Source organism: Gavialis gangeticus, unplaced genomic scaffold (assembly GCF_001723915.1).
Source record: "Gavialis gangeticus isolate Ggan-Ray unplaced genomic scaffold, GavGan_comp1, whole genome shotgun sequence".
Taxonomy (NCBI): domain Eukaryota; kingdom Metazoa; phylum Chordata; order Crocodylia; family Gavialidae; genus Gavialis; species Gavialis gangeticus.
This window is the reverse complement of record NW_017728994.1, coordinates 7,815,184-7,842,155: the sequence shown is the minus strand read 5'-3', so window position 1 is coordinate 7,842,155 and position 26,972 is coordinate 7,815,184. Positions and strand designations below refer to the sequence as shown.

Below are 26,972 nucleotides of genomic sequence, written 5' to 3'. Positions count from 1 at the left end.
GTCCCAGCCCCTTCTCTGCAGCTCTTTCCAAGTCTCCTGCCCCTAATTGGCAGCCCCAGGGGGAACAGTGTAATGTCCTGGGCCCAGCCAGAAGACAGCTGTCTCCTAGCCCAGTGCTCCCTGCCATACCCTAGGCTAACACCTAGGAAGGGGCTAGAGCTCCCCCTGATGGCAGCAGGGGCCCATTGCACAGCCCCAGGAAGCAGAAGCAGTTTGCTGCCATTAGCATGTAGATGCCTGCCCAGAAGAATTTACTCACAGGTAGTTTACTTGCAAGTAAACTGATTCCAGATCAAATGTATGCGTAGATGCTTCCAGTAAGAATCTTTTACCCAGATGCTTTGAAAATCCAAAACAGATGTTACATTGGCCCAGATTAAGCCATTTTATCCCAGGACAAAAGTACAGTTGTTCAAACATGCATTACCATTAACCTCGGATAAATCCTAAAAAGGTTCATGGGATAAAAAGTTCTATCAGTTTATCCCAGGACATCACAAAGTGTGTCTGAATAGTTATACCTCGATTGCATCATTGAATCAATGGAATAAAAGAAGCAATGTATTCAAGCTCACTAAACCCTCATTAGAAGGGTGATGCACGTACACACCAATCCTGAGATATTTCTGTTCTATGACAAACATATGTACAGCTTGTCCAGGAACAAATGTGATGTCTGTTCATAGTCTAAGAGACTAAAGAGGAAGCTTCCTACCTCCTTTGCTGGTAAGTTACCCTGTAAGAAAAAGTTTTTTGTTTTCTTTCATTGGAGTTAAACCATTCCCTCAAGACTTTTAGAATGTGACCTGCTAGGAGAAAGGAGGTGAGATATGGAAAGAATCTGAAAAAACAAGACAGCAAAAATGAACAAATCAAGATCAAGCTTTTGCAAAGATACATTTCTTTATATTTCTTACTCACAACACAATTCTCTTCAACTTCACCAAAGGCAGCATACAGGCAGTCCTCAACTTACAACATTTCGAGTTACAACATTTCACACTTACAACATTTATAAACTGGGACCCTGTTTCAACTTTATGACATCAGTTTTGACTCTGCAATGCTTGATCCAATAGGATGCCATGCCAGCAAACAAGTTCGCTGCATTGCTCATCTCCCTGGAGAACATCTGTCCAAACTTCCTTGGACACTTTCTTTAAGAAAGCAGACAAGACTCCAGAAAAACCTGCAGCCAAGACTGCTGAGAAGACTCCAGCCGAGAGCCCTTCAAAAAGTGCAGCAAAGTCACCTCAAAGAAGTTCTTCCAAATCAGTATGATTACTATTTACAATAAAAATACATTAATGTGGCTATATTACTCATCTATAAGTGATTGAGTACAAAATTCTGGGGTATTTTTGGTGAAAATAGGGTATCAGACCTTGGTTCAGGAACCAATCCCCCATTTATAACATTGTTTCTTATGAGAAATTTGTTTCTGAGTGACAATGATTTGACTTAAGACACGGTTTTCAGGAACCAATTGTGTTGTAAATCTGAGGACTGCATGTATTTTAGTTTGTATATTGGTACTAACTACCCCAGCCAGCACTGTTACACTTCCTTTTGAGCTATACATCAAGCCTCACTTTTCTCAAGAAACCAGTGTTGTTGCTGCCAGCCTGACATTCATCTCTCCAGGTGATAGACAGGTCACTTATTTTTTCCTGGACAGCATGTAGGTGATTTTGTATGTTGTTATTACTCAGCATTATTTTAGTGTTGCTGTCTTTGTGGGTAAGAAAAATAATTAATATTATTAATACAACTTTCAGAGCACTCTAGAGTTACCCAGAGATGATGGAAATAATGAACTACTATATTTTTCATATCCTATTTATCATGTTAGAGGCATACAATCCATTACAAATTTTATAGAGATGTGCAATATTCTTCACTGGAAATTGTTCCTGCAGGCCAGGAAACCCTTTTACAGGAGAATTTGGGAATGCTCCAGGACAATGCATCTTTACCACCAGTATCTCTTTTCTGAAGCCGTCTCCCAGATTCTGGCTTCTTGGTGTCTTTGGGTGTTAAAGAAGGGGTGGATATGTGAGCGCGTGCGCACACACACACACACACCCCCCTAGAGCGAAAGAGAGAATTATATGTATATGCATTGAGAATTATATATGTTTATCAAGGTCTATTTCTCAATGCACTTTGTATTGTTGAAAAAGATTTAGGGTAGGGGTGTGTGAAACGGGCTGTATTCAATTCGATTTGGATTAGGATTTGGCCCGAATCAGGGACAGTGATTCAATTAGCTGATTTGGATCACTGTCCCCTATTCAATTCGGCCAAATCCAAATCTGAAGATTCGAAGCCAATTCAGAGAATTGGGATTCAGCCACGGACACAGCTTTAAATGTTTTTTCTACATACCTCGAGGTACCAGGTGCAGCTCATGAATCTTCCCAAATCTCTCTGAATCAATTTGGAGGGTTCCAATTCGATTCAGAAAGATTAAAGTGTCTCCTGATTCGATTCTGATTCGGAGATTCAGCTACCAAATCGGGCTGAATCGAATCAGGGACCGAAGCTTTGCACAGCCCTACTTTAGGGGCAAAATGAATTGTTGTCAGAAGGGACAAAAATATAGAGCTCCTAAGGAAGAAAAGAGGCCACCTCTACAGAACATCTTCCTCCTCCCACTCTTCCTAGTCTTCTGTGGCTGCTCTATTTAGAGACAGCTCCATGATTAAGGAGGGAAGTGATTAAGGAAGAAGTCAAAAGTCTTCCATTGGTTCAGTTCCTGTGTTGATGTGACTAGTATCTTTCTGAACCTGAAGCTGTTCCATGGTAAGATTCTATGAACTGAACAAATTCTCCATAGCACCACCAATGGAGCAACCCAGAAAAATGCTTCCTGGTTGTCCTTCTAAAATTATGCATGTGCTTAAATGCTGTGCTATGGGTTAAGACCAATGGGCATGATCTAGAGAAAACCACCTTTAGACAATTAAAGGTTCATTAATTCTGTGATTGGTTGGCATTTTCTGCCTTTACTGAGAACTAACAAGAATGTTACTTAATACCTTTGGGGATAACAGGTGTGGTGATGTGGCTCTCTCTCCAAATGCCCTTTCTTCCCAGTCCCATTCAGTTCATATCTGTCAGAAGAAAATAAAACTTACAACACACCTGAAAAGCAAAATGATGTATTAAAATATCTTGACAAAATGTGGTTTCTTACTAAGTTATAAGTGTTCTCAGTACCATATCTTCCATTCATTAAAAAAATCATTGCAAAATACATGAGTGCATTCCTAAAAAGGAAATAATTTCTCCATTAAACAATTTCAAGGGTACATCACAGTTCACACATGTCCCAGGAGGTATCTAAGCATTACTATTTGCCAGGTTCCTCTTAAGTTCTATGTAGAAGTACTTTGCAGTGTGGCTTTCTTCTACCTCCATTTACTGAATTAGGTTTTTTAAATTATTGTAAATAAAGTGCCCTCTAAAAATTCATGTTTTAATTGAATAAAACAGACAACATTGCATACAAAACCTATTTCATTGGTACTTTCTTTGGGATACTGGTGAAAAATGCAGTGTGTTGGTCAAAAATTAACTTGCTCTAAAGGATGCATCAAAAACCTAATAGAAATCCAAGTACTTTTTAATTAATGTCTTTAGGCTATTTCATGGACAGAAGAACAACTGATGGCTTCTGTACATGATATTTTCTGCTTTAACAGCTGTGACAGACTCCTTTCAAAGTGTCAATATTAAGGTATTACTGCTTACCATTTTATATATTTAAATTCTTACTTGTTAGTTTAAATGTAAAATAAATAAAAACCATATAACTTCTTAGAAAACAGAAGAGTAAATTAGAAAATAAAAGATGCATTTAAAAAACTGAATTTTACCTTCCTTCTGGCTTGTATGTTCAGGAAGTCAAGAGGGGTTCATTAGGCAATATAAGTACAATACAAACAACAGACCCTTTGAGAGTGATGCTGCTTCCTCCATGCCTTGTCTCAGAAATGAGTCCCACAGTTCCCTGCAAAGTAATTGGTCTAATTAGGTGGTAGGAAGGAGCTTCTTTAAATTCCTCAGAAATTAAGACGTGTCATCCGCTTAACATCTTAACATCTGTTCCTGCCTCACACATTTCATCACCGCACCAGTCTGAAGGACACTTTCAGTCCCTTTAGACAGAAAAAAAAACCCCAAACCAAACCAAAACAAACCTTCAATCAGAGAAGAAACTGGCCCTTTCTTCGGTGGGATGAAGCATGTAAGGCATTTCACTCCATTGTTAGTTCTCTGTTCAATGCATGTTTGCCTGGGTGAGTACAACAAATCACTTTGTCAATTAAATATATAGGATATGGAATAACCTTAAATCTTGTAATAATCCTTACTGATGTGGTAACGTGGATCTCAAATTATTTCCTGAAATACTGTTCAATGTGTAAATATTATGTTTGTATGTTTGTATATTTGCATTTTGTTTCAAATTGGCTATTTTGATTCTATAACTGTCAGTGAGTGGCATGACAACTAATTTGTTGCTTTTGTTGTTTTTTTTTAACTTTGCTGTTATCTGGCAGCAAGTAAGTAACTGTTTAATTATGGCTTATTGCTCATGTAGTAGACATAATTTAAAACAATATGTTTAGACTATTGGATCGGTTGCTTACCCAATAGTAAAATGTCAAACACACAACATAAAGGAGCTGTTTACAGTTATGGTGAGTGGCAGTGAAGGTTAATTTTGCAAGAATCAGTTTTTGAAGGTTTGAGATTCTTCAGAAGGGTCCTGTGTTTCTTTTTTTTAATTCACGTTCTTCATAAGCTGGTGTATACTATACAGGTATAATTTATTTGTACAGGTAATATATCTTTATTTTGAAAGGGAAAAAGTTCATTAGCATAATTGGTTATGCTATTCACTCATATTATTCCCTCAAGGAATTGTATTTTTTTTATGCTGAGAGGCAGAGTAGAAAAAAACCAGGTTACTGCAGTTTATTATTACGTATTTTTCTTCAGGTTCTGTTTTGTTTTAATTTCAGTTCATGCAAATTATGCCCCCTATTTCTTTGATAATGGACCAAGCAGCACAAATGGGAACATGGCACTTCTCAGCCTTTCAGAGGACACATCTGTTGGTCAGTATTACAGTACCTATGTTTAAATAAATGCTAAAACTGATGCCATTTGTTGCTTCAGTTGTTAAAAAATAAGGAGAAGCACTACAGTTATTCTGTTGTAGCTACTGTTAACATGTCACCAAAATCTTCTATTGGTTTGCCATTTGATGCATTTAAATGTTTATTTTCTTTCTCCCTCACTTCATTTAAAATGACATGTTTGAATGCAAAGTTTTGTGAGGTGAGGTAATATCTTTTACTGGACCATCTTAAGTTGTTTGGAGAGAAAAGAGACAAGCTTCCAGGCTTCAAGCATGCTTCATCAGGTCCAAGAAAGAAGCAAAGTACTGTATACAAATATGAACTGTACTGAAATAATGAGTTTGTTGGTCACACACTGTTGATCGCCTGATCCACCCAGAGCAGCACAAGCATGAGTGTTTCTGACAGATAAAATAATTTGTGGCATTGAAAGGATTTCTTGTCAACCTAAGCAGTTGCTTCTGTAAAGTAAGCATATTGCTAATAATTAACTTTACCCTGTCTCTTCGTCAAGAAGTGCATAAGGCAAAGTGTACGTTGAAATGTAAATGAGAGATGACAGAAGGATTTTCTTCAAGTAGCTTTCACACTCTTTATGTTTAAATTTGAAAACTTTCTGTCATAGTGATCTTTATAAAAAAAAAAAGTTCCATTAAGGAGAGATATCACAGAAATCAATTTTCATTAAAAAAAGTAGTTAGGGGTTTAGTGAAAATTCAAAAACAGACTTTTTAAGTTTTCAGGTGACAAAAAAAAATCTTCCTGTTGGATAAGAACTAAAAAAATGTAAAGAAAAATGTCAGCATTACAAGAGTAAAAACTTGTAGGCTTTCATAATTTATTTTCACAGGGAAAAATAATTACCAACTAGCCCAAATGTAATAATTTTATAGTAGAAATCCAGTGGCAATGAACTCCTTTCCTTCTGGAGCCAAAATACTGTATTTGGTCTCTATTTTGTGTTTACTCCTATTTGACTATAGTTTCTAGAGGCTAAATTACAAGGTTCTCCACCTTGGGAAAAAAAACCGGCAACATGCTTATAGGCTCAGCAATGCTACGCTGGCTAGCACTATGGATGAAAGGGACTTGGGGGTCATGACTGACTGCAAGATGAACATGAGCCATCAATGTGATGCTGCTGCTAGTAAAATGAGCAAAACGCTGGCTTGCATCCATAGATGCTTCTCAAGCAAATCCCGGGACGTCATTCTCCCCTTGTACTCAGCCTTGGTGAGGCTGCAGCTGGAGTACTGTGTCCAGTTTTGGGCTCCACAATTCAAAAAGTATGTGGAGAAGCTTGAGAGAGTCCAGAGAAGAACCACGTGCATGATCAGAGATCAGGAAAACAGAGCTTATGGTGAGAGGCTGAGAGATGTGGGACTCTTCAGCCTAGAAAAGCGCAGGCTCAGGCGTGATCTGATGGCTGCCTATAAGTTTATAAGGGGTGTTCACCAGTATCTGGGGGAACGTTTGTTCACCAGAGCACCCCAAGGGATGACAAGGTCGAATGGTCATAAACTCCTCCAAGACCATTTCAGGCTGGACATAAGGAAGAACTTCTTTACTGTCCGAGCCCCCAAGGTCTGGAATAGCCTGCCACTGGAGGTGGTTCAAGCACCTACTTTGAATGCCTTCAAGAGAAATTTGGATATTTATCTCGCTGGGATCCTATGACCCCTGCTCACTTCCTTTCCCTCGGGCAGGGGGCCGGACTCAATGTTCTTCTGAGGTCCCTTCCAGACCTAATGTCTATGAAATCTATGAAATTAAGAACTTCGGCCTTTTAGATGTGCAACTCCCAGGGTGAATTATTATGTTACCCTAGACTCCCTATAGGGAAGAAAGAACTTTCTAGGAGGCACAGGAAAAGCTAGACACCTCAGAGTAAGACTCCCAACACCTAACACATGGAATGTGGAACTGCCTAGATACCATATTTACCTGAATCCAAGACAATCCTAAATTTAAGATGACCCCCCCAATAATTACATTCTGTTTATGGAAAATGTATACATTTGTTATGATTTTCCATGTATAGAACTAATTATTAGTGGGTAATCTTAAATGTGTACTCCCCACTGCTGCAGCAGGGAAAGCAATAGCAGGAGATGGGGGAGCGGGGGGACAGGCAGGGGGGAAGGTGGTAGGGGGTAGGTGGTAGGAAGCAGTGAGAGCAGGTGGTAGGAAGGGGTACTTGAAGCTATGGCCCCTGCCCAATGCTCCCCCCACTTGCCATCACTTTTCCTAACTCCCTTTGTGCTTGCTCCGCTGCAGACTTCCCTACCTCCCCCACCTGTCCCTCTGCAGCTTTGGGCCCCCAGCCCCCTTCCCCCTGTCTCCCCTCACCCAAGCTACTAGTCTGGGCTGGGGCCATGCTCCCTGCCTCAAGGTGGAGTTGGGACACAACCTGCCAGTGAAGAGCAACATTAAATCTCAGGGGCAAAAGGGAAAGACTGGGGGCAGAGAGATGGCAGAGTCAGGGTCAGGGCCACAGCCAGAGCCACAGAAGCTGGCTGCCCCTTGCAGCTTCACACTTGATTCCAAGGCGAAGGACTTTTTTTCCCCATGTCATATGAGGCCCCCTCATCTTGGATTCAAGCAAATATGGTAATAGGAATAGCTGAGCCCAGAGATCTCTCTTAAATGTTCCCCCTCTCTAGGATTACGTGCCTAATTTTGAGCTGCAGGGAGGTACCTTCCTTCAACTGGCAACACAGTACATAACTGTCTTCTGAAATGCATCTTGAGCAAGTCCAAGGAGGTGATCGTCCCCCTCTATGCGGCACTGGTCAGGCCACAGCTGGAGTACTGCGTCCAGTTCTGGGCGCCACACTTTAAGAGGGATGTGGACAGCATCGAGAGGGTCCAGAGGAGGGCCACTCGTATGATCAAGGGGCAGCAGGGTAGGTCCTATGAGGAAAGGTTGCGGGACCTGAACCTGTTCAGCCTTCAAAAGAGAAGGCTGAGGGGGGATCTTGTGGCCTGTTATAAACTGGTTAGGGGGGATCAGCAGGCGCTGGGGGAGTCCCTGTTCCCCCGAGCGCCGCAAGGAGTGACCAGGAACAATGGTCACAAGCTGGCGGAGGGAAGGTTTAAGTTGGACATCAGGAGGCGCTACTTCACGGTCAGGGCGGCTAGGGTCTGGAACCAGCTTCCAAGTGAGGTGGTGCAGGCTCCTACCCTGGGGGTTTTTAAGAGGAGGTTGGATGACCACCTTACTGGGGTCATTTGACCCCAGTGTTCTTCCTGCCATGGCAGTGGGTCGGACTAGATGATCTGCTCAGGTCCCTTCCGACCCTAGAAACTATGAAACTATGAAAGCAGGTGTCTATAACCTATATTTCAAAATCAGAGCTCAGCCTTTTCGTTCAAAATATAATTGGTGAGGAGAGCACCTTGCAACACAAAGCTATAGGCTGCTCTGTTGTGGGAATACTCTTCACCCCTCCCCTTGAGACTGTTCCACTGAACAGAAAAAAATTGATGATGTACTGGGCCAGAAAGAGAACAAGGAAGCAGTAAAATGACTCTCTAGCCTAGTGATTGGGACACTCACTTGATGGGTGAGTGAAACCTGGGTTCTGGTCCCTCCTTGAGGGACTGCTTAAGTATTCTGATTATTGGCTGTTCTGTGCAAAGATATATAAAGAGATATTGGAGCAAGAAGAGTATCTCTCCCTTAGAGTACTTATAGAATGTCCTATAACTTGGTTGTAAAGGCACTCTGCAGGTAGTTCATGCCCCAACAGCATTGCCATGCTGGGAACTCCAAAACAGTTCCTGGCCACTGTTACTATAAGAGTGACAGCCAGGTGCACAGAGCATGTGTGGGGGAAGCAGCTCAGCCAGGACTGTTTAGAAATTCCCAGCATGGGTAAGGCTGCTGCTCTCCTGCCCAGCACCTCCCCACTCCCAACTATCAGACCTGTAGGTCCCCCATCCCCCCACTATCCCACAGAGTTGGCTCTGGGTGCCAGCCTGACTTGTTTTGCCACTGATGTAACAATAAGCCTTTGAAATGCAATATTTGCCAGACATAAGTATATTCCAGGGGGATTAGCATGGTTATAGCAATAAAGTAGAGCTTCACCACTCAGTGGGTGCACTTACACATGCAATCAATGCGATGTGATAAACTCTGGAGCCATTTGCTCCAGAGTATACTGCTTCCAGGTGCAACATCTACATGTATGCACAGGACAGCAGCACTTTGAGCTAAGGTGGAGCAGCCCTGGGAGCTCTGTGGCTGACTCCTGGGCCTGCTGCCAGCCCAAGGATACTCTACCTTGGCTTAAAGTACTTCTGTCCCAATCACTGTCCACACACGCATTGCAGCACAATAAATGGCTTTGCTGTATGATAGAATTGTCCATAATGGCAGAGTTAATTAACTTACTGTGCCCTAATACCAGCACACATGTAGTTGGTAACACTTTGTTGTGGAGCTAATTAGTCAACTCCACCGTAAAGTGCACATGTAGATATACCCACTGAGAAGAGTGAAATGTTAAATTTGTGTTCAGCCTGTTAGAGTTTGCAATCAAAGGCCAGCAAAAATTAAGCTGACCAAAGCAACCCCCAGATGCCATCAGTAAAGCTGTGAAGTGCATCGACTGTCATGGAAATAAATCATAGCTTGCTTTCTCTCCATTCAGGACTGACATTGGGGCACTTGGCTATTAACTGCTAAAATCAGAGCAAATTGAAAAAACAGACAAAGGTCATTGCCTACCAAAGCAAGTAGGTCTCTAACTTATAATTTCAGTCACAGAGAAATTTGCCCTGATGCATTAACTTAAACTGCAGGGAAGGGCTACAAATAGCTAGGAAATAACAGGCAAGCTTGGGATGACTACTGCTCCCAATAAAGCTCCCAACTTTAAATAGAGGGAAAGTGACTAAAGAACTAATACCAGAGCAGTCATATCTGTATCAATCAATTATATTATAAATTACTTAAAACAATAATTAAACCCTGAGTACATTATATTGCCCTGTGGGGTTAGGCCAACTCTCAGGATCTCAATATTGCGCTGTTAGACAGGACGGTGTGACACAATTGCACATATACACACACATACTACCAGCTTAGGCACATACTCATCCAAAGCCTAGGCACATGCATACCTATCACCAATTCAAGCACATACACTATATACCCCAGATGTTAGACACAGATCACTAATTCATATATCATGTACACAATGCCATATATATATATACACACACACACACACAGACACTTACCAGTTCACACACATACAACCCACCTACACATACACACAGGTAAGTTCCTAACTTGGATGGTACAGTGTGTATGTGTGTGCTTGGGGTACCTCGGATACTTGGGGGAAGGTTCAGGTGACAGAGTTAAAGTGTAGGGAGTGAAAGTTGCTAGAACCAGGATTAGAACCGGTGGACTACAGAGAAGCTGGGTGAGGAACTGAGGCTTAGGTTTACTTAAAGTAGACTGGGGCTCAAAACTGAGGCAGACAGCTGAGATATGGCAGGCGGAGGGGCAGATAAGTGGTGGCAAGGAGGAGACAGCCAGGAAAGAAACTGAGGCAGACACCTGGTTGCTCAGGGGAAAAGGAAAAGGCAGTGGGGATAAGATGGTGGCAAAGAAACAGGGGGCTTGGAGGCAGAGAGGAGCTCAGGACAGGTGTTGGTGGTGGCAGTGAGCCAGAAGCAGGAGAGGGAGAAAGGAGACAGAAGTTAGAGGGGCAAGGAGCAGAGATTGGAGCAGGGCCAAACCATAGTAAAGCAAAACCCAACTTATGGGTCCAAATAACAGTTTTATTAAACAGACAACACACTACACAGCCCCATGAAGTTATTTGTTCACACACACATATACATACGTAAGCACTCACAATGGCAGCAGGAGAAAGAGACTCAGTGGAAGGGCTGGAGTCCAGGTAGGGAAGAGAAGCAGAGTCCAAGTCCTTGGTTGAAGAGGGGGTGGGGGGTGATAGCTACCTATCCAGGCTGGAAAAGGGGCCTTGTCCAGTAGGTGTTGTTCAGAGGGGGGCCGCCAGCAGGGCCTCTGGGTGGATAGGTGGTGTGGCATGGTGCTGGTCCAGATGGAGAGGGCATCCCACTGGGTCTCTCTTCACTGCCCCTTGTTATAGGGGCAGATCTTGTGTGACTGTAGTGACAGGAGGCATGCCCAGGCAAGGGTCAGCCCCTGGCATACTGAGCATGTGTGCTCCATTCAGGGTTGTGCAGTTTCGGGTGTCTGTAATGGTGGGGTACAATGGGAGAGTTGCTGGTTCAGCAGGGTCTTTTGTCTTTCAAATGCTGGGTTCTTGTCTCTGTTCCTAGGTGAGGTCCATGGTTCCTGGGTGAATCAATGTGAGGTGATGGCCCAGTCGTTACAGGCCATTCAGTAGAGGCCTGCTACCATTGTATTTCAATCCTTCCCAGACACTCTCATTCATCCGGGAACCAATTTACATGGGAGGGGTACATGACTCATACAGTTGCAACAGAAGGGACGCCTGGGCAGAGGACACAAGATGGAGACTTGACATTACTTTGGTTCACTTACAAACACAGATACATATGTTATATATCCATATGAAGCAATAAAAATCAATACAAAAATGATAATAATACAATATACAACAGTAAGAATCAATACAAACCTAATAATAATACAATATAAAATAGTCGATATCCAAAACCAAAAACGTGCTACCAAAATAAAAATGTTAAAGCTTATCCTAAGTCTGACCTCACTTATGCTTGTCTATAGGGAATAGAGAGGGAAAGAAAGAAAAGCCAGAAACAACTGGGGAACAGAAGGGAATGCATATCTGTCATATATATATAAATATGTATTAAAAAAGAAAAACTGGGGCTTTTGCTACAATTAAATATGGCCTCTTTCATCCATTTAACATGTTCTATGTACTGGTAAATCTCCGGTGAATGTATTTTAAAATCCAAGCAGCAAACATTAAGATAACTTGTAGAAGGGGTTTACTTCTGTGGCCAAAGTCTGCTACATATCTTTAAAATAGCCTCATTTTTTGATTCCTGATCTCCTGCCTTAAGAGTGAATGGCTGCAAAAAATTACCTCGATTGAGTTAATGTGAAGTTGGAATTCATTGAAGTTTGGATTTGAGTCAGAATAAATGATAACTGAACTATGGCCCACAGAAGCTCATTGCAGTTACACACCTGAGAGAGAGGGTTTTTTTGGCTCGACTCCAAGGATGTTTCTGCAGAGTCCTAGCTAGAAGGGCTTTTTTGAGGTGAGGCATGGAGGAGATGCTTAGTTTACTTAGGCTCAGATCCCTTTTCAAAATTATTGAGGCAGCTCTCAAGAAAGCAAGAGACTTTGGATTGCTGTTCAGAAGCCAAGATATGGGGGTTCTCTAATTTGAGCGCTTTCCAAACCTCACTGCACTGTAATTTCAGGACTTTCTTTCCTGACTGGGCTAGAAAGAATATGAAAACTGCTGTCAGTAGAGGTGCACCGACTCATTGGTCCGCTATTGGATCGGCATCAATATAAAAAAAATTAACTTTATCAGAAATCAGACTGATGTGACCGATAATTTGGGTGACAAATATCCGTGCATGCATGCAGCCACAATTTACTGCCTCTTCTGGTAAAGCACTGTTTTGTTTTGGGTTTTTTTCCCATGTCTGTCAAGTCTCTTTAGTGGGAGCAAATAGCCATAAGTGCTTCTTTCTTCTTCCCTAAAAGATAGGTTTCAGTGCAGAATGCTGGTGGTGTTGCTTCCAGGGTCTGAGTGGAACCACCAGGCCATGCACCTGGCTTTAAAAACTTTATAAAATTTACATTCTTTTACCAGAGTAAGATTATAGAAATGATGTATTTTGTTTACCTTCTCAGTTGGACTGGGATTGCACAGGCAGGTAACTGTCTAAAGTTTGACACAACTGGAAGAATGCAGAGCACTGAAGGGGAAAAAGGGTTAGTTGTTTAAACTAGCTGTATAATCCCACTAGAATGGGACTATAGGAAGAAATAGAGTGCACAATATTGTTGCCACAGTCCCCTTAATTTGCTTTGTTGAGCACATAGAATCATAGACCAGAGGTCATCTAGTCCAACCCCCTGCCTGAGGCAGGATCATCACTATCCAAACCACCCTGTACAAACCATAATCTAAAATCTGTATATTTGGAATTTTGACTCATCTATTCAGGCATTACTTAATATTACCATTGTAATTAAATGTCAATAAATGACTATTTCAGTGTATAAACTCACAGCTTCCAAATTCTATAAAAGATTTGTGGGTTTATAGCCTCACAAAGGATTCCAGACTGAGAAGTGGAGGCAATGAAGGGCAATGGAAGAGCGACCAGAATTTCCAAGCATCTGCCGATGCCAAGGAAGAAAAAGTTTGCTGGGCAAGTAGAGAGAAAGCCTAAGTGTTAAACAGTGCAGTTGTATACATGGATGCATGTCCAGTTCAGACATGCTGTTAAATTAGTCAGAAAAGTACTGTACCTTGCACAAGCAGGTTGGCATCTTAATGTCTTATTTCTTAAGACCTGTACAATTAGAATGGCTCAATGAAACCATAGCAGAGCTAGAGGGGGCAACCAGGGCACCAGCCCCAGGCACCAAGTTATGGGGAGGCATGAAGAAGTAGCAGCTGCTGTGTTACTGATGCTGCCCCGTGTGCAGCTGCAGGCCAGGACACAGAAGTGCCCAGGTATAACTCCACATTGGCAACACCTATATGACTGAGGGCTCCCAGCACTCTCACAATACAAAAATTCTTTGTTTGCACAGAGTCCTGCCACCCAGGAAGCTCAGAAGATCCTCTTCTCATCCTTCACTGCTCTTCTTTCCTATTCCTCCCCTATCCCTGTCTTCCATGCAGTTGTAGCTATTCTCTGCAGCCCAGAACAACTGCAATCCCAGCTGCTTGCTGGATCTTTTCAGCTTCTTTTGCTGCTTCTGAGCTCCTACTATCTTGACTCTTTTTCACTGCTTCTTTCCTACTAGTCTGGTTTTCTCACCACCTGTCTCTTCATCATTACTCTTTCCTGTCAAATGCTCTCCAGCTCCTACTGTCCTTGTTGCAGTCCAGCTACCAATTGCTGTGCTGCTCCAAATTTCTGCTACTATCTCCTATTCTTTCCATACCAGCTCAGAAACTCTTCCATAAGCTACTACTTCCTGCCAACTAGTCTGCCCTCTCTCTCCAGGTATTTCTGTAGTTCATCCGTCTCCAAAGTATTTGAACCATAAGAATCCCCCCAGGAACCCAACATCTATAACTTATTCCCAGTCACTCATTTTCTCCAAAAAGAGACTTGCAGGAGTGAAAAGGTTAATCATTTTTCACTTTACATTTAGCAAATCTTGCTGCAAGCTAGGTACTGACACATGAATTTCTAGTCCAAATCATTCTTAAATTGTCCAGTGTTTTTAAATCCTGCATAATGTCATCAGCTCGCATTCTAATTACTCCAAAATGGTTGAACTAGTTGAAGACAGACTTTTCAAAAACATTCACCTCTCAACTGAGACAGAGGTTTTCAGCCCTAAAAGAAACCCTTTCCAGAGAAAATTATATGCAATCAAAGCAAGGTCTTGAAACAGCAGTATCTTCTGCACTGATGTAGAAGTGCTAGTACAATACCATAATGAAGCATGTTCTGCCGTTTAAAGGATACTGGATCAAAAGGGTACTTGCTGGTGATCCATAAACAGCTGACTGGTCATATGGTGCTTGCTCTCATCCTTGGTTCCAGCCATTTTGTGGTATTGAAGACATCTGTAAATACATTAAATATCCTCCTAAAATTATTAAATCAATTGTTGTAGATTCAACAGAGATGTTATGCTATCACCAGTAGGAGAGGAAGTGATATAGCACCTAATGAGAAATGTTTGTCTCAAAGCCTCTGTACTGAGAGGATAATCTCCAGTCAGAAAATTTTCATTCATTCTGTAGCAGTTTATGTTTTTAGCTCAGGAGAGTACGGGGACCACAGTTACATGTCTGGTTTGTTAGTCAAGATGGTTGTTTCCACATTTTTTAAGCAGTTCTGGCAATGAAAACAGGAGAGAAGAGGTGAGCTGCCTGATCATGAATGTCAGATAGATAAGGTTAAGTGGTAGTAAATATGCAGGCAGATTGTTAAGTGAGAACCCTGTAAGATACAGTCCATGTTACAAAGAAGTTTTGAGAACTGAATGCCAGGCTGAATGTACTCATGCATTATGAACCAGTTAATGAGAATCAAATAGACTGTGTTTGAACAAGATAGTAAGAAACTAGTTCATTTTCCTTCCCTTCCTGTAATACAGTCGGAATTTGACTGAGACAGGAACAGCAAATTCCCACAAGGCTGGAAAGTATTTGCTTGTTGTCAGGGACATAGACATCTTATGAAGATGGATAACCAAGAAACCATGTCACAGCCAAGACCCAGAAGTCAACTCACAGAATAGGCAAAATAAGACAGAGGGGACATTTGTTTTCAGAATTCTAGACCTGATAATGTATTGTAATGAAAGTAGACTCATTGGCCCAAATTCATCCCCCTGTTGACTAACATGGATTTATGGGATGAAGTTGGCCTTTAATAAAGGTTTTTAATAAAAGTAAGTTAGAGCTTCAGGACTGGGATCTCTACCAGCATTTTCCCTGTGCCTAGGTGAATAATGCTTTATTTGCTTATGTGTCTGACAGGAAGAGGCTGTTTGCTCGAACCCACACATAAGATGTTAGTTGGATTTTTAATGTACTTACTTTTCAGTAAGTAGAATCTATGTGCCAAGAGTAGATTTTTTAATTGGAATTAACACTGTGCTGAAAAGTCTTCCTGGAGTGTTAATTATATGGAGAATTTGTGCATTAAAATATAAGTCAACTAATATTAGGAACTGAGACTAAACCAGTAGAGAAATTACAATCAAACAATCCAGTGAAAATGGCACATTAAATACCCTGCATTTGCAAAACCAGGGGTGTGTAATACCCAGAAAGGAAATGAAGATCGATGAGGGGCTTCATTTTCTCTCTGAAAACTTCAACAATCACACACTTTACATGAGCATCAATATTTTATATCATTTTGAGTTATTAGAAAAATTCCCTAGCATGTGCAGATCTTAATGTCCTCAAGAGATTTCAACAGTAGCAGTGTGTAGACTTATAATGACAGGACAGATGGTAGAGCTTATATTTGACTTACCTGGAAAGGGATGTTCCTCTCTGCAGATCCTACTTTCCTATTATTCTGTCCCCCATCTGCTTATGTTTTAGTGGGCTAGGTTTGCATAAGTCCAGATTAAAATACTTTCATATGTGTTTGAATAAAATATTCTTTGAAAATCTGTGTGCTGCACTCGTTATAGAATGTTTCTAGAGAGTAATGCTGTATTTTTTAGTAGTAGTGTGGTATTGTCCAGGAACCCTAGCCATGGACCTCACTGTCCTAAGTGGCGAACAAACACACTACCAAAAGATGGTGCCCGAACCAAACAAAAGGAGATAAGATCCACTGGTTGTCACCAACATGGCTATGAGACCGTAGACATGTCCCTTGCCTTTGTGACTTCATGTCTCTTATAATGGAGGTATTAGGAGCTTGCCATATGATGGTATCATCGAGTTTAATTAAAGTGATTCTCTTTCTGCGGGTGAAAGGTGTAATAGACTGCAAATGTCAAGAGCTATTTTTATCACTAGTGTTCACAGCACTTGAAACACAAAATTTAGGTTTTTTTTAAGCAAACAGCTTCAACAGCTGACATAGACAAATGTGCAAGAAACCCATAGCAGGACATCTCAGATAGGCAGAGGAGATCAGTTGGAAGGCAAAGAAACAGTTCAGCATTTGGAAAGGAAACAGACAGGACAGAGACAGTGATAAGGGAAGAGGCACAGAAAGTGAGACTGTAATTAAGAAGTGAAATATTGTAAAAAGAAAAAGAGGGTGAGAAAAACACTATGTTCACAATGAAGTCAGTGGAGTTACTTCAGATATACACCTATATAAATGTGATAAGAATTTAGCCTTACACTTGTTAAACAGCAAAGACCAAGCTTTTAAAAATGAGAATATTTGAAATCAGCAGGAGCTGCTAGATGTTCAATACTTGAAAATTAGCTCTCTTCTTTAAAAAGCTAAGACAGGATGTAGATATCTACTTACTTACCTGTGTCACTCTATTTTAAAAAAATATCTACATGTAAGATTTTCTGCCTGCCTTTTTGTAATTATTTACTTAGGGGCAAGAAGTGGGAGAAAGAAAACATCCTGTGTAACAGCCCAATGGCTTTTCCTACTCACTTTTTTAATAACAACATTGCTTTTAGTTTTTTCTCTTTTGATTAATCCCAAGGGGAAAATGAAGTGACGTGGCAGTTTTGTGAGCCTGTTCTGAAAGCTTTCACTATTCACTGGGGATTTGTTGAGTTGGTTCACAGAGGTGTCTGTTAGTTTTTGCAGAATATAATCTTTATTTAAAAGACACTCCATGTTTCTAGCACAAGGCCAGTAGCAGAGATTATTGTGCAAATGCTATGCACTGATGCAGTGCAATGTGACTATGTCTTCAGAAAACTAATCAGAATAGTCTCTCGCTCTCTCTCTGTATATATGTATACAGAAATAATCAAATTGGGCTAACTATGATCCTCCAATGCCATGTTGCTGGTTGTGCCAATAGTCCATGGTGCTGTTATTGAGAGAGGTTCATTGCTGCATCCACAGGGTAAGCAAGTGAGCTTTGAGAAGGTTTTATTACAAACCTGAGAACATAAAAGGGAACCCATCTGGTGCACAGATACTGCTGACAGCACCACAATTACAGCAACAGAGTAATATTATGTTATCGGTAGTAGTTAAGGAGATTGTAACCTGCAACAGCACTGTCTAGTTTTGCTTTGAAATGAGATTAAATCCAAGTGAAGCTGACCTGAGTTATAGTTAAAATCATACAAAATTCAGTGTTTGGAGTATTTTTAACATGGAACATGGCAAAATATGGTGCTTATATTTGACAATGGTACACACCTCATGTGAATGCCTAAATCCAAAATCCAACTCTGCCATATTAATTTCTCCCTCAAACCACAAACACACCTCTCCTCTTTTTGCTGTTGGTTACTTCCCAGGCTCACTGACAAAGGCAGGGAAAAGATTTATCCCTAACCTCCTCCACACAACTTCTGCATCCCAGGACTTTTGCCACCGAGTTAAATATTGTTTTATATAAGAATGGTTTTATAATCTGAACTAGGAAAAAAGATTAAACCATAATTTTAGAGCTGTGAAAGACTTTCAATGGAAGGAGCGACTTGCCCAGTAGGTAAAGCAGTAGAAGATAAATCAGGACTCCTGAGTCCTGTCCCTGACTCTGACAATAATTTGCTCTATGATTTTGAACAATTAACTCATTTATGCCTCACTTTACTTATTGGAAAATGCAAATAATTATGAAAAATGAGCACAACAACACTATCAGACCCCGTTAATTAATTTTGTAAAATACTTTACCTTGGATAAAGGATGTTCTATTAGTGAAAAATAGACTAAGAGCCTTGCAAGGAAGCTGTATAATAAATATGCCTCACAATGTTTTGAAAATGTAGGTGTTACAGTCCTGCAGGAAATGCCACTTTTTATAAAAAGAGTCAGTTCACTGAAGTTGGCATTGACTTCTCTCATATTTAAAAATAGATGTTACAATTTATCTTTTCCTAGCTTGTAAAAGGAGTAAATTGATTAGTTTACAGGGTTCATTAATTTGTATGTGAATGAGTGGTTGTCCGTGAAGAATTTAGTAAGTGGAAACTATGTGGTAGAGTGTTTTGCATTTATTTCATTCTGAAAGAATGAAAGTCTGTAATCTTTCTCTTATTTCTTGAACTCCATAGCCTACATTGACCTCCTGTACAAATGTTCTCTTCTGTTTTCATGAGCCTCCTTGGTTTTGTTACATTTCATTTTTCCAGTGAAAGATAGCTACCCTTTGAGTATGAGGAGAGGAGGAGCATCTTCTGGTTGGTCATAGGAGGCAGTGGGTATTTAATGTTTCTCTATTTTTGGGGGCCTCCAGTAAAATTGAGGACCCAAAGGGCCCTCATACTCCAAATTAACTGAAATTTTTAAAGTAGATACCCTAAAATTAATAGAGGAGACAGTTTATTTCATGTCTCCCTTTTTTCTGTTATCATCACCTTGGTCTTGCCTGGGTTCAGACAAGGCCTGCTGCTCCTCATCCAGGTACATATACAAAAATAAATGGCTGATTTTAAAGGTATTCTGCAGATGAGAGTTCTGGAGGGGGACAATGGTCTTTGGTGAGCTGGATTTAACCAACAGGCAGAAAATTATCATCAAAACTATAAAACTACTTGTTATTTATGAATACACAAATACATTACCAAGGAACTCATTTATAAGAAATAGTATGAAAATACATGCTGCTTGAAGTTACCACAGAACAGTCTTCTGAAATAACTCACTTCACCTCTTCAGGTACACATGTGTATACTCTGAATGGAACTGACCCAGAAGGAGATCCTGTAACCTATGGAATTAAATTTGAAGCAGGGTTAAGACGATACTTTGCCATTGATGTGAACTTTGGGAATGTCACATTGATTGAAGAACTTGATAGAGAGGTAATGTACAGTGAAATGGTACCACCCTATAGGGCCCAGCAAGCAATTCAATTTCTTTACACAATAGCGTCAACTCATTTGGTCCCAAAATCATTCAACTTATGATGCAATAGAATACTCCTGACATTAGTTATATAGTGTATTATATAACTTATCACCCATTATCCCAGTTTATGCATAAAACTGCCTCTAATGCAAAATGTGGAGGCACCAGGCTGTTAGGCTCTTGCTGAAAGTCACTGTTTATTTCCGTCAGTTTCCTGTGTAGTTCCTAATGTAGTTAAGTTTTCCTAAACCTTGTGGATAAAATCTGATTTTTGTTATGAAGCTTCGCTGTGCACATTTTTTTATATCCACACAAGTATTTTTTTAGATTTAGAATGCTATATTAAGGGCTATATTGCTACATTGAACTTTTCTAAATATTTATATAAGAAATTATTCAAAATTATAGACATAAAAGGCACTAAGAGAGATGTTTCCATTTAAATAATGTCAGTCCAAGATAGCCCCACTAATAAGGTATTTCAGGTAATCAAATTACTCCAGGATCCTCTTCTCTAAACCCATGAGTTGCTTTTTCAGATGAGACTATTCAAGATTTACGAATTCCTTTAGATATGGTACCAAAGGGTGAAGGTGTCTCACTAGGTCCAGAAGTGTGAGTTAAACTCTACTCTGGACTCATGCCAAAGGTCAGCCCAAGTAGATCTAGTTAGAAATTGATGCCTTGGTTATTTAGGTTGTGGAGTCAAAGGTGGGTTTGATCCTAGCCAAATGAACCACATTAGCTGAATGACTGTTAGGCTTGGATGGACTTCAACTTTAAAAAAACATTTTCAAAGACAGTAAAACTTTCACAAAATAACTCTTTAAGTCATTGTATTCTTGAAAAATATAAGGATTTAATTCACCTAGATCTTCATAGGAATACTTTTGTCTATCCAGCCCACTATTCTACCTCTAACAGTGGTCAGCATAAGATGCTATAGATGTAAGGAGTCCGGCAGTAGGCACATGTAAAGTAATCTGTCCCCCAAGAACAGAGCTCATCCTAATATCAAAAGATCATTTTAAAATCTGAAACATAAGAGTATATCACAAATTACAGCATAGGATCCTGAAAGATGATTGTCCAAGTATGCCTTATGGTTGGGACTACCTTGAATTGACACCAAAAGCTATGATTTAACTGGCTTTCTTTTTTGTTAGTATAATAGGTCTGGATACTTTTGTGATTTATTTAAACACTCAGTGCCCTTTGAATCTAGCTAAATACTGGATCTGTTTTACATGGATTCCTTTATTTGCAGAAAGAAGATGAAATCGAAGTAATAGTCAGTATTTCAGATGGCATAAATATAGTAAGTATTCAAAATTGCCAATGTTTGTTTTACTGACAGTGTCAAGGAAATCATAGTAGCTCACGCCTAAATCTTGTTCGTTGAACAGTCATTTCTAGATAATTATGGATTCTGTTGTCCACGGGGGCAGTCTGATTCAAATTAGGCTGCAAACACATAGCATTTTCAAACAGGAATCCATCTTGGGCTGTGATCTCCTTGGGTCTCATACCCTTAAGAAGAGTTAGGCCTGCCAGATTCTTGGAGGCTCTGTAACAAAATATAAGGCATTACACAAGTTAGAATTGGAGATTCAGGATCAGGTATTCCTCTCCCTAATTTCCTAGTGAACCTATGCCTCAGAATGGTATTAGGAGTCTTTACTGAGTAATGTGCTGTTTCATCTTATCTTTGGTATCTTTCGTTAGGGGTCCCACAAACTTCTCTGCTGTTTTTGCTTGTTTTAAAGAAACAAGTTTTTCAGTCTTAAGGCACAGCACTGACAGCCAGAGAGGGAGGGGGGCAAAGAAGTTAAGGTGATCCAGAGGCATTAACTTGAGTCTTATCTCCAGAATCCTAAAGGCTGCCCTCAGTTGACTCAGCTATAAATAAATATCTGGTAATTTGAAGTGTGGAATCAGAGGTGGACAGATAGGATGCTAGTGACTTTGCTCCCTTATGTACAGTTTGTTAGAGAAACTGGCATGCCCAACAGGCTTCTGGCTGTGACCTTGATTGACAGTCAGAAAATATTGTTTTTATTTCTCAGTGGGAGCATCTACACACGCACCTTACTGAGGAGTTGACTAACTAACTCTGCAGTAAAGCATCACTTTCTACACAGTGGCACTATTAGACCACAGTAAATTAATCAACTCTTCCGTTAACTGTCTGATACAAATACTATCCTATGGCAGAGTTATTTAGTGCATCACAACACATGTGAAGATGGTGACCAGGACTAGCCAGCCCTTCACTGTAGCATTCTTGTGCCCTAGCCAGCCACTCTGGAGCACGTTAAGCTGAGGCAGAACAGCTCTGGGCTGGCAGGCTGACCCCCCTTACCCCCTACCCTTGGCCTCCTGCCAGCTAGGGTTCTCCTGCCCCAGCTCAATGTACTGTAGCCCTGGGTACACATGTAAACACTGTGTCTGGGAGCAATAAACTCTGGTGAGAACTATGCACTAATTTCATGTGTAGATGCACCCAATCTGTCACAAAAGTATCCGTGAGACCCTGAAAGAGTCATTTAACTTCTACATTTTCATTTCCCCATCAATAAAACTGGAACAATGATTATCTGGAACATTTCCTGCCTCAAATAAATAATTTGTGAACATTTGAGTGGTACTCGACTACTAAGATGATGAGTACCATAGAAATTCCCATAATTAGGGCAACTATATAATTCAAATATGTCTCTTTACTTCACAAATAAATGTGCAGTTTTGTTGGCAGTTGTTATTGTCTACCATATATTTATAAATAAAAAAGGGACTACATTTTGTTGGATGCCACAGTGATTTCTAGATGTATATGTAGAAAGATATTTTCCAAATCATATGCATCTCTGTGCTCATGCCCTACTTACATAAAGGGTTTGGAAACATAAATAAATTACTGCAAGGTAGGGTAGGATAAGAATTTACAGCCTGTCGGCTACTCTGTGATAACTGCCTATGTGCACACTTTTACTATGTAGAAATGCAAAGTAGATTATCCCTTAATGAAAGTGCAGTTAAATAACTTGACTTTACCAAGGGGTCAGAGTTTGTATATGGGATGGTTACCAGAATAACTGATGCCCTGTAAGTTTACAATCTGGCTACTTACAGGTAACGTTTGTTTGTATACCTATTTCCTTACACCAACACCTGCTGATGAGTCATTTGTGCGCCAGCATGGTCAACAAGAGACACATTTGAACATGCACCTGCTCAGGTCACCTATTTGTATGCACATAGTAGGATGTTTAGGTTCGTGGCAAGTTTAATAAGTATGAAACTAACTTTAAAAATCAGGCCTATCAGCTGTAATTTATATAGTGTGCTGAGACTTTTGTAAGACATTGCATACATCAAAATACTTATGTCAGAGAATACTTTACCTTCCATTCTTAAAATAATTATTTAAGAAGACTTGTTATGCTGCTGGGGGGGGCAGGTTTCCACTTCTGAATTTGGTAGCAGAAGAACATTCCATGACAAACAAGTTTTTCCATTGCTATTGAAATTATTCGTCAAGCGGTTCTCAATGTTTTAGACTTAAGGTGCCCCTCTGAAAATGCAAACTCTTAGCTTTCACTTGTTTCTTTACTACAGAAGAAAGAATGGAATAATTTTTCTGTTTCAAGGAACTCAGAAAGAGCATGATAGGTCAGGATGTTTTTTGACATATGAATACCTATTTGAAATCTCTGGGTTTATCTTGTGAGTCTTGGGTAGGTTTTTGCATACCTAGTAGTGCTAATATTGCATGCCAACCCTTACTGCACTTAAAGGATCTCACATCACCCTGCTTGAGAATTACTGAGAGACAGAGTAGACAAATGAAAGAGCAGACAAATGAAATTGCTACAATTCAGTTTGATTACGTTTTCATCATATTCCACTCCAGGTTGATGAAAAAGTCAGAATCCTTATAACAGATGCCAACGATGAGAGCCCAGAGTTCGTCAACACACCCTACATAGTCCATGTCCCAGAGGTTGGTTGACTTCCTTTGCATACTGTATGTTTCAATGCTTCAACAGGATAAATAGAAGTAGATCTAGTATGTTTTTAGTGATGATATATCATCATTGATGAACTTTTACTTTTTATTATGGAATTTTAGTTAGGTATTGGGTGCTTGTGTCATGCACGCTTCCTGAGAAGTCTTATACTACTGTCCTCCACAATAGTATGAGAGATGAAGCTGTGATATTTGCACAGTATTTTCCATAGAAGGCCTGCTCCTGCACTAATATCAATGAGAGTGTTACCACTGACGTCAAATGGAGGAAGAGCAGCATTCTAGGAAAGTCATTCCTATAATTTCAGATTTCATTATCTCCTTGAACCCTATGAAAGTATCTCTTTCCCTTTTTTGTCCCTATCCCCCTTATTTAAAATCTTTTTCTTTATCTCCCCTTCTTATTGTCTCCCTCACTACCTTCTCAGTTGATACACTTGCTTATCCACACATAAGTTTCACTTCTCCTTTTCACTGACTTGTCCTTTATCAATTCCTCCAGCTTTTATTTCTCCAGATTTTAAATTCCTCTCTCTGCTTCTCATTTCTTGTTTTCTCACTTATTAATTCCTAATCTTTTAGCCATCTTATCTTTTACCTTGCATTGCTCTGCAGACACCTCTGAATCTGCTATCTCTTTTGATTTACAGGACACTCCCTCAGGGAGTAGCATCCTCAAGACTGAAGCAGTGGACAGAGATACAGGTTCTGGAGGAAGCATCAACTACTTTTTACAGGTAAGTGTCTTGCTTGCATTTTTAAAATAATGTCTCTTATTTGCTAAGGTATGTAGGAACCAGAAGAATAAGATGAGTCCATGAGGCTTAACCTGATAGACATATATATCACCATAAGTACCAGGAGTTGATCCAGACAGTGCATGAGAAACAGATTCTAAAATAATTGGCAGCACCTAGGAAAACGCAGTGAACTGTCAGAGTTCAACTTCAGTTCAAAATTCAGGCACCTTCAGCCCTACTCCTGCTTTCTCTGAGCCTTCTCAGCCTAACTTAGCAGTGCTTAGCTATGCTGTGCACAGTCCTCAGTTTTAGCTATCTGTGCAACCTAGACTGCAAGCAGTTCTTATACTAGTATAGTTTATTGGTTAGGGATGTGCTCTTTTATTACAAGAGATATATCAGTTCCAACTCCAGTGTGAATGTTGTTACATTAGCGTAAAGATGCCTTTTCCCCAGATAAATTAGTCCCTTCCTAAAATAATAAGCTACACCAGTATAAATATATTCACGCAGCTATAAGCTCGCCCACTTTAATTGTACCTGGATAATTGAAGCGGTATGAATTATTGGGTACTGAGAAAACAGGAGTCCAGACAGAAGTCAACTACAAATAGAGATGAGCCCCTGAGAAAATTCTTGTGTTTGGGTTTAGCATTATAAGCTGATGGTGAAGTAGGGTCTGTCTTTAAAAAAAAAAGACTAATACACATGACTAAATATTTTGGTCATCTCCACATATTCATTCAAACACATCCTTTGACTTTTGCTGCTCTCCCCCTAATGATTTCACTGCTGATAACTTATGCAGTGTTTTAAGTTTCTGCCAGATCATCTGTTTCCTGCCATATTGTTGACATCCTCATGGTTACTTTTTTCCCACAACATAATCTCACTCTTTTTTCTTTTTAATCTGGAGCCTACCCTCACTTTGGCAATATGAATAAAAGTACAAACAAGGGCAACCTCTCTATCCACAAGTCTTAGTGAACTAATAGCATCACTGCCTAAGCTTGTTTAAAACTATGCATGCCTCCACCATGCTATTTTATAAAACACCAGCAACACTGTGATTGCTGTGAGTAACACAGAAATGAAGCACTTTGTGAGCAGATGCCCTGCTACTGGTTCATGCAAGGTTAGTGAATAGGGTGGGTCACATCACAAAACCATATTTGGTAACAATTTGTCACCTGCAGGCCGGATGACACAACTCTGCACTCTGGATCTGGCCCATGGGCTGGCCCTTCACCAATTATCTGTCCCACAGTGCCTGAGATTGGGCACCACTAAACTATCCTAGTCCATGGAAATGAAATCACACTTGTGGATGTAAGCCCTACCCTCCAATTCAGGGCAGTGGCTCCTTGTTTGAACAGTGCATGGGCAGTTCAGTTTGCTCTGCCACAGCTGGCTCTGTGAATACATACAGGACTGTAACAAGTTGCCCTCCCCAATGCCATCTTCCCTGTTAAGCTGCACCTTATGTGGGGTGCCCTTGGACTCTGCTTTGGAACTCTTATGTCCCGTCCTCTACACACCTGCCACGTCTTGTTGGAAATTATTGTTGTTGTTCTTGAGAGTGGGAGACTGCCTATTGTATTTTGTATGTTGGGGTCTTTTGCCAACCCGGCTCTGACCCGTTTTTCTCTAGCTAGGCCTCTGTAACCCAGGCGGTACTCCAAGAGGTACCCCCTCTCCAATTGAAGGGATCAAAGCAGGTGCACAAGCACTATGGGGGGTGTAGGGACTCTCCTCCCCTATAGAGCAGAGCCAGACCACCAATGGGGACTTAACCATCTACCTTTTAATACTGGGAACATAAGAGGCAAAAATCAGAGGGTATAGTGGACAGTACAATGCCCCAAGGGGGCAGAATTCAACAAAGGTTAGACACTTACAATCATTGACAAAACAGGGTTAACAAAATATAAAACACAAACAGCAGAACAAACAATATGGGTTGGTGAAATATAAAAAGGCACAAGATGCAAAATGTCAAATGACAAAGAAACATAGGGCCTTGGTACCTGGAAGGGGAGAAAGGGGGAAAACACAGTGGCCCCTTTCCACTGCAAGAAGATTTGCTTCTTGTTATTTCACTCACCCCAAGTCACCTCTGCTGGGACTTAAACCCAGGTCTCCCACATGGCAGGTAGGAACACTGCCACACAGCCACTACTGGTGGCATTGCTTTAGCCTGCTAGGGGTCTTGACCATCCCAGAGCCCCGGCCTCACATCGCGCTGCCTGGCCTCTGATTGGAGGAGCTGGAAGCAGAGCTGGGAACCCCTCAGGTCGCTACTCAGATCCTTCCTGGAGCTGGGGGGCCTCTCCTGCTGGCTGCAGCCTCTCCTGGGGGATCCT

At 40.7% G+C, this 26,972-nt stretch overlaps 1 protein-coding gene and 1 long non-coding RNA gene across 6 annotated transcripts in view; one reads left to right on the top strand and one right to left on the bottom strand.

Moving 5' to 3' along the window:
- Positions 1–3,970, bottom strand: part of LOC109287321 — a 20,565-nt gene extending 16,595 nt beyond the window's left edge. Inside the window, exons 1-3 of one of the 2 annotated variants that reach the window (XR_002094829.1) lie at positions 3,882–3,970; positions 3,042–3,116; positions 234–736 (exon numbers count right to left, since the gene is read on the bottom strand). This is a non-coding gene — a long non-coding RNA (uncharacterized LOC109287321). Of the gene's footprint in view, positions 1–233; positions 737–3,041; positions 3,117–3,881 lie in introns of those variants that run through there. The other variant, XR_002094828.1, reaches the window with a different exon arrangement.
- Positions 3,971–4,220: 250 nt separating this feature from the next.
- The window catches only part of CDHR1 (cadherin related family member 1), a 118,681-nt gene continuing 95,929 nt past the window's right edge, over positions 4,221–26,972 (top strand). For all 4 annotated transcript variants that reach the window (XM_019502291.1, XM_019502289.1, XM_019502288.1 and 1 more), the window contains exons 1-6: positions 4,221–4,304; positions 5,034–5,129; positions 19,648–19,793; positions 21,107–21,157; positions 23,753–23,842; positions 24,520–24,606. In XM_019502291.1, coding sequence (XP_019357836.1) covers positions 4,244–4,304; positions 5,034–5,129; positions 19,648–19,793; positions 21,107–21,157; positions 23,753–23,842; positions 24,520–24,606 — 531 coding nt within the window. In that variant the 5' untranslated portion in view covers positions 4,221–4,243. The remainder of the gene's footprint in view (positions 4,305–5,033; positions 5,130–19,647; positions 19,794–21,106; positions 21,158–23,752; positions 23,843–24,519; positions 24,607–26,972) is intronic.